Raw genomic sequence first — 8,438 nt, 5'->3', positions numbered from 1 at the left:
TATTTAAAAAATAAATACATAAATATCTTTCCATGCCGATAGTTGAAAAATGCCAATACTGCTTAAAAAGGAAAAATCCATTTCTCAAATAAAAATTGATTAAATCGATTCAAAAAGTGGCTAGTCAAATCGATAGCATTTAAACTTTTTTTTAAACTTACAGTTAAAATATTTTCAAATTATTTTATGCCAATAAAAATTAATTTTTTTTGTACACCTATTATACTTTATAATTTGCCAAGTAAATATGACTCTTGTGCTTACCAAGGAAAATAATACAACTTAATCTAAAAAAATATATATTTAATATTTTCATTAATTAATTTCATTACCCTTTTAGGCTATAATCAATTGTTGAAAGCTAGTCTTAGGAACTCCTACCTCCATCCATTTTAATCTGTTATATTTAAATTTTTCTATTTAAAATTATCTGTTGTATTTAGAAAATGAAAGAGCATTAATTATTTATTTTTTAATTTTATCCTTTATCTCTACTAAATATAATAAATATTTATGTAAAAAATAATTAAATAAGATAAAGGATAATTTAATCAATTACTAATTTATTTTTATGAAAATGAAAATGAAATTACTGTTTTAGACCGTACATAAAAACATTTTATGAAAGCAACGTTTCAATGACAAAGCCGTTTAGGAGCGTGCAAACAAAATCGAAAAGTCCATCATAAAATCAATTCAAAAATTGATTAATTAAATTGATGGAAATTTAAAATGACATGATTTTTTTCATTCACATTGAAAGTATTTTTTCACAGATTATGTAAAATGATACTACTTAATATTTGCATAGATTAATTTCAAAAGATAGTAATAACATTAACTTTAAACACAACTCAAAATGATACAGTAACATTCATTTCAAAGATAGGATAACAATACAGCACAAGCTTGAAATTCCTATAGGAAACATAGCATCACCAAAGATCTATTACAAGACAGTCTAGGTCATTGGAGCTGAGAGTAGTCCAACGATATTATTCAATTGCAAGCGACACATAAAAGTCACACAACATAGGCTACATTATGTAGTATTTCCCAACCTTCCTTGAATTCCTTGAAGTAACCTCGTAGATCTTGTTTGATTGCAATGGCTTCTTAGGCGAATGTTTCAGGAATTTTGTGAACCATTTAGCTGAATCTTTGGGGTATCTTTTCAGGTTATCTTTGTAATCTACATAGTACAAACCAAATCTTGATGTATAACCAATATTCCATTCGAAATTGTCCAAATATGACCATGCAAAGTAACCTTTGACATTAACTGAGTAATTCCTGCCAAAACCAACCATTGTTTAGGAAATATATTCAATGATTATCAACAATCTCTACACTAGCATCTTGGAAATTGTACTCACTTCAGGGATCCCAATGCATTCCACAAATGCTTCCGATAATAATTTATTCTGAATTCATCCTGAAGCGCTTCCTCAATGGGTTGGGTTTCATTATTATTATTGTCAACCCCTGAATTCGAGCATGAAAATTTTAATAAATTAGGGTAAAAATATAACTTTAATTGACTAGTTAGCTTTCCTACATGAGAAAGGCATATAGACTACTTACCATTTTCAGTAATATAAATTACTGGGTTATTGTATGTGTCTTTGGTGTAATTCAAAAGATGTCGGATGCCTTTTGGGAAAATGTAAAACCAAGATGAGTAAGCCTACAAATTTTATTTTTTATGTTAGTAATATCATCCATAAATGTATAATTCTCTTATTTTTTTGTTTCTGTTATATTGTCTTGCATATTAACCTGTGGACCAATGAGATTACCATCATAATCATATGCTGCCAAGTGAAAAAAAAGAAAATTAACATGTTGTCAACTAAACTTTTTAAGAAAGAAAAAATTATATATACATATATACACACACACACATGTACTTACGAGTCTCAGTAATATGATTATCGGTTTTGTATCTAATATGATTTGGATCAACTGTAGCATTTGGTTTTGCATAATATGAAGTGTAATATTGTAACCCAAGAAAATCATATGATCCTCTAAGAAACTTAGATTCTGCATCAGTAAACTTGGGTAATCTATCTCCAACTAAATCCCTCACAGTTCTTGGATATGTGCCATATGTCATAGGATCCATCCACCTGAAAATATGAAAAGTAAATGTGAAATGTATTGTACATATAAATGTTGGGGGTGGGGGTGGTGGGAGGGGGAGAACTCACAATCCAAACATGAAATCAAGAGCTGTTTTGGCTGCTTCTACATCCGCTGGTTCATTGGACAAAGGTTCATACCAGAAGGTAAAGAGTGTTATCCCAATTTGGCCACCATGAATTGGCTACACAATCAATATAAGAAACTCAAATATTCATATATTTCTGCTTGGGAAAAAACAAACTAAGTAATTAATTACACACACATAAATACCTTGAATTTTTCTCTATATAATTGAACAACTGCAGCGTGAGAAAGAAGCAGATGATGGGCAACTATGTATGGTTCAGTGGCTGAGTTTCCAGCACGACATTGACGATTCACCCAAGATGAGCATCGACCAGGTGCAAAAACCCCATCATCATAGGAAAATCCACTAAGAGACCATGGTTCATTGAAAGTCATCCAATACTTCACTCGATCACCAAATTCTTCAAAAAGAAGATTCGCATATTCATAATAATCATACCTATATTTTATGCAAACAATTAATTAGATGTTTTATTAGTTAAATGCGAATATTATTGTTGACTAAAATTGATATGAAAGTTCTAACCATTATCTTTTTTATATATAATATAAAGTTGTATACTTACACAATATCACGACTTAAAAATCCACCATACTTGTCCTCTAGGGCTTGAGGAGTGTCCCAATGAAAAATAGTAACAAAAGGCTCCAATCCTAAATTTAGCAACAAAATAAAATAGAAGTTAGTTATAATTTCCATCTCCAATAAGAGTAGTGGAAGAAAAATTTCTTCTTTCCCTCAAAAAAAAAAAAAAAAAAAAAAAAAAGAGGAACTAGAAGATCAATTTATGCTAGTTAAATAATTGTATTTTGTTCAAATTTTCCAATAAAAATTTGGTGTTTTATTATGTTTTTGAAATGGGAATAGAAAAGAGCACATCCCTTCAATATGCCATTTTGAACATTTTTCTAAATCCTAAAGGCATAAATTTTCTATTTGCCATTTGAATCCTTTAAAAAGAAAGGAGATAATCATCACCATTGCTTATAATTTCATTGATAACATTATTGTAAAATTCAATCCCTTCCTTATTCACTCCTTCACGTCTCCTTCCACCTGAATATTCAAAAGTTCAAAAATAAAGTTAGAAAGTGGTAAATATGCTGTGTATCAAAATTGAAATGAAGCCAAAACAAGTTGAAAGTTTATATTTTTAAACTTTAATATAATACTTACTAGGTATAACTCTGGACCATGAAATGGACATTCTGAAACCTTTAAAACCCATATTCTTCACATTTGCTATATCTTCCTACAACATCAGTTTCACAATCTATTTAATTTTATTGTTGATCTAATAAAGAAAAATAAATAACAGTTTGACTATTATACTTTGAAGCGATTATAGAAATCAACTGCAACGTCTCCATTGCTGCCATCCAATATTCTTTCTGCAATATTACATAAAAATAATTAACATTCTACATATACATATGTGAAGAATTTTAGGCATTAAATAATTTACTCGCACACACACAAAGATACCTGGCGTCTCCTTGGAAAATGTGTCCCATACGCTAGGTCCTCTGCCCTTTGTTGTTGCTTCACCTTCGATCTAAATACCATAAATGAGGTATTAAATAAATATTTCTATGCATAATCCTATATGAGGTATTGAATAATTGTGTATTAATTAGTCAATTATTGTCATCCTTTTAGACAAGTAAAAATAGTAAGAACTTTCACTCTAACATGAGAGTGAAACAAGTACATAAAGGTTAATTTATACCTGGTAAGCAGAAGTGGCTGTCCCAAAAATGAAGTCATCTGGAAAATAACTACTACTAAAATCTTCTGGGATATCATCATCTGCCATTGTTGGCTTAGTAAGAGCCAACAAGCTTATGAGGAAGATGAGCATCGCTAACAGCTGAAGAGAATGTTTAGTAGCCATAACCATATTGATGGTGTTAGGATCTCAAGTGCTAGTGTGGTCTTCACTTCTTGCGATGCCCTCCTTATATAGAGTTCATGCAAAGGCATTTGAGTCGTCCACGTGACATATTGCATGCATGGTTTCTGCGTTTAAGGTCCCTAACCATGCATGGTGCCACGCAATTTTCCTGCTTTTTGAGAATTAAAAATATTTTTTATGTGTATGCCCGAATTGAAATTATTTTGTAAGCGTACACTTGAGCTAAAAAAATATTTTTTGAGTGTTGACCAAATTAAAAATATTTTTTAAGTGTACACTCGAATTAAAAATATTTTTAATTCTCATAAAGTAAGAAAGTTGCATGGAATTCCTTCAGCACATTATTAGTTACTGGTAGCTTCCACTTATGTTTAGTTCACTATGGACTATGGTGAAACTTTATGGGAAATTCTTCCCAAGTTGATAAAAAAAATCCAACAGAATACATGTAACCACTGGGGTGTGATAAAAAAATCCAAGTTGAAGAATGCATTGTTCTGTTATGCACCTAATAAAACTTATAATTACTTTTCTCAGTTTCTTGTTAAATTGGCGTTATGGGACCCGGGCGTATATACACCTAACCAATAGAAAATTAGTAAACTATTATTTTAAGTAGGTCCACCCATAATTTTATACAATGTGCCATGTTTGGATTGGTTGAGTGTACTAAATTCGGAGAAAGCGTTAGACAAATTACGTTTAATTTACTTTTTTAATTCGAACTTATATAAGTGATTATATTGTTTTACACATCAAAATGACTAGTCAAGTCAATGTTGCAACCCAACGACTTATATTCACCCTTTAATTTTTGTTTATTCCTAATGTGGGACTTATATTCCCAACACTCCCTCCTCAAGTACAATCACGTGGTTATCACTTGATAATTAGTTAGTATTAACTCAATACGGACCCAATTTTACCGCCTTATGGATGGTTGAAACCCACAATCTAGTCCAGACTTTGATGCTATATTAAATTTGCAGAGAGTACTAGTCAAATTACGTTTTAATTCATTTTATACCATCTTAAGAAAATGAGCCACCCCAAAAGCTTGCTCTAAGGGAGAGGAGTGCCTAAGGCCATATAAGGGACACATTACCTCTATCCCAAACCATTGTGGGATCTTAATACACCCCCTTACACTCAGGACTAAACACCTAGAGCATGAAATATTTATGGGAGGCCCAAATATTGGTTAGGGAGGCTCTGATACCATCTTAAAAAAATGAACAGGACCTAGTTGGGTGTATACACACAGGTGTAGATAAGACTCACTTGTGGGGTTAATAGATTACATGATCAAATCGTTTCGCTTTAAAATAGTTATATCCTAATCGGGTTACATATTTTGCATCTTTCTTTAGCTTCTCAGCGATTTTATCCTTAATGGGTGTCGTTTAGCGCTCAGCTTTCTTGGAAATGGCAGATTGCTTTTCTTAGCTCTGCTCAATTGTGTTGGCTTTGGCAAATTGCGCAATGAGCCCTCTGAAAATTTGAAAAATTCCAAGGGTGTTATAGTAATTTTCTAAAATTAATATTTTCTATTACTAATTAATAATTTTCTTCTTATACTTTTATATCAATTTAAAATTTTAATCGTTTTCTTCTTATAATCTCGTTGCTATCTATCTATATATATATATATATTTGAAATTTCTTGGGATCTCTAACTTAATGAAATTTTTTCACACTCATATTAGTGAAAAATCTTTTTTCATAATATTAGATGTTAGATCCATGCTATTTGTTTTATTTAACCTATAATTTTAATTGAATTTTCTTTTTCATGAATTATATAATGATTCTATCAGTCAATTATTGCAGAATTATTATGATCAATCAATTAACCTGTTCGATCAACATCTAAGCAAGTGAATAACAAATCACATATTTCAGTTGGATCCCCCAAGTTAAATTTATGCATCCGTCACTGGTTGATATACTTTTTTCCCCTTATAATTTGTCTTTCACCAATTTATTAAAAAAAATATCTAAATGTTCAAGAGGTATAGAAATGGGATCTCTTTGGTGCGAGACATATTTTCTCTATAAGTGAATTCAACCAAGAAAATATAGATATGAGAGTTTACAATAAAATTTTCAAAATTATCCCCAAAAAACAATTGGCAAGTCTATTGTAATGAAAAATTATTTTTTTTTATCAATTATATAAACATTATATTGGTTTCTCTTTAAAAATTTAGTGATCAAATGTCTATTTCTTAAGTTATCTAGAGTTTAGACGCTGTTAATTTTTCCAATAAAAAGTTTTAAATTAAAAACTTAAAAGGTATGCAAGGGAAATTAATGCCTAGACCTAATCTACTATGTACCCAAAACATAAATATGTGAGATCTATATATTTAATAGGTGAGTCCCAACATACATCCTGTATCTTAGATTTATGATAGATCGAATCTAAGTAAGAAAATTCTAGGTATGCAACTCTCTAGCATCCCATTATTAGCTAATCAAGAGGATATTGCCAAAGTTGGAATGGTAGGTAGATTGACAGACTTTATATTAATTTTATGCTAATCTACATTTGTTTATTTATTTGTAAACTTTATTAATTGGGATTGATTTAATTAATATATCTACGAGCAATTAATCATAGATGATTTATAGGTTGCATCATTCTCTAGAAAAAAATCATTCTCTAGAAAAAAAAAATAAAGAACTTTCAAAATTAAAAAAAAAAAATGTTACTAATAATTAGTGAGATTTAATTCAGTAATATTTAGACCGCCTCCAAAGCTATGGGCTCTCAAATTTGTGTTTCAATCGGAGCCAACTATATAAAAAATATATATTACTGATGACAGTGAAATAAAAAAATATGCTGATGTATATATTTGTAATTAAATGTGGCAGATTTTTTACTCTACTCGTTAATTTGATTCAAGCTCGTTAGATTTGAAGTAATCCATAAAATATTTCGATCAATACAAAATATAAAAAGATGTAAATCAGAATAACTCATAAAATTAATGATTTAAATGAGTGTTAATCAGTCAAATTGATCTGTAAACATTGTTTATAATAAATGTACAATATGTAACTCGTGAGTCGATGCGTGCATATATATTGCAGTCTCCATGAACGAAATCCATTGTGAACATTCCAAAGAAAAATATTTCTGGAGGAAAAAGAAAGTAATAAAAGAATGAAATTATTGGGGTTTGATAGAAAAGTAAAAACATTTTAGAGTCTTGGAATTATTTTTTAAAATAATTATCTCTAAATATTCCTTTTTAAAAATTGTAACAATATGATATTTTCATCGTATAATTATAATTTAAAAAATATCATATATAATTAAAAAAATATAAAATATATGCACATAATAGCAAATATAATAATATTATATTAAAAAATGCATCAATTGTACTTCTAATAGCTGGTGAAACTCCATTGTAAAAGTATTGAACAAGCATCCACTTAGGAATCCCATGATGTGGATATCTCCTTTGCAAATCCTTGTACCTCTCCCATGCTTCATACAAGCTCTCATCATCTCTAGGTTTGAAAGAAGTCAGCTCATTTCTTAGCTTAGCTGTCTTGCTTGGTGGAAAATATTGAGCTAAAAATGCTTGAGAAAGTTCATCCCATGTTGTGATAAAACCCGGTGGCAAAGAATGTAACCACTCTCTAACTCGGTCCTTCAGAGAAAAAGGAAATAATCTGAGTCGAATTGCATCATCAGAAACTCCATTTATCTTCAACATATCACTGATCTCAAGAAAGTGTGCTAGATGCACATGTGGGCTTTCACTTGGATTTCCTCCAAATTGTGATTGTTGTACCATCTGACAAAGTGCAGGCTTCAGTTCAAAATTATTAGCTTCTACCCTTGGTCTTGTGATACTTGGCGTGAAATCTCCAATGTTAGGATAGGCATGATCCTTCACAGAGCGGTTGTTATTGTTGTTGGCCATTTCTTCTTGTAATTCCTCTTGCTCTTGTGCTCTTTCTTGTTGTTGTTGAGCTTTAATTTCAGCTTTTCTCCTCTTAGATTCTGCTCTTAAAGCTTTTGCTGCCTTTTCTATTTCTGGGTCAAAGAATAAATTGATTTCTTCACTTTTTGTCCTTCTCATAAAATAAAGCACCTGAAAAACAAAATAAACAAATTCTCAAAGTAAAATGGTAAAAAGAAAATAAAATAAAGTGCCCAAATTAACCAAACAAACAATTGTTTAATATCAAACAAAAATCAAATCCCCGGCAACGGCGCCAAAAACTTGATTGGGGGAATCCGCAAGTGTATGGGTCGTCTCAAGT

General features: G+C 30.4%; 1 protein-coding gene and 1 non-coding gene across 2 annotated transcripts; one reads left to right on the top strand and one right to left on the bottom strand.

Moving 5' to 3' along the window:
* Nucleotides 1-969: 969 nt before the first annotated feature.
* LOC131173212 (beta-glucosidase 24-like) lies at nt 970-4,167 on the bottom strand. The gene is made up of 13 exons (XM_058135194.1): nt 3,966-4,167; nt 3,722-3,791; nt 3,569-3,627; nt 3,413-3,488; nt 3,215-3,292; nt 2,802-2,889; nt 2,419-2,674; nt 2,214-2,329; nt 1,915-2,132; nt 1,780-1,814; nt 1,585-1,687; nt 1,377-1,485; nt 970-1,293 (listed from the first exon to the last, which is right to left on the bottom strand). Exons 1-13 carry the CDS (start codon nt 4,134-4,136, stop codon nt 1,038-1,040), a joined length of 1,635 nt encoding a protein of 544 aa, XP_057991177.1. The 5' UTR covers nt 4,137-4,167; the 3' UTR covers nt 970-1,037.
* Nucleotides 4,168-7,604: 3,437 nt separating this feature from the next.
* LOC131173469 (small nucleolar RNA R71) lies at nt 7,605-7,711 on the top strand. The gene has a single exon (XR_009143785.1). It is a non-coding gene; the product is annotated as a small nucleolar RNA R71 (small nucleolar RNA).
* The last annotated feature ends 727 nt before the right edge of the window (nt 7,712-8,438 follow it).

Source organism: Hevea brasiliensis, chromosome 14 (genome assembly GCF_030052815.1).
Source record: "Hevea brasiliensis isolate MT/VB/25A 57/8 chromosome 14, ASM3005281v1, whole genome shotgun sequence".
NCBI classification, from domain to species: domain Eukaryota; kingdom Viridiplantae; phylum Streptophyta; class Magnoliopsida; order Malpighiales; family Euphorbiaceae; genus Hevea; species Hevea brasiliensis.
Note: the sequence above shows the minus strand (reverse complement) of the source record. Positions and strands in the feature narration are given on the sequence as shown.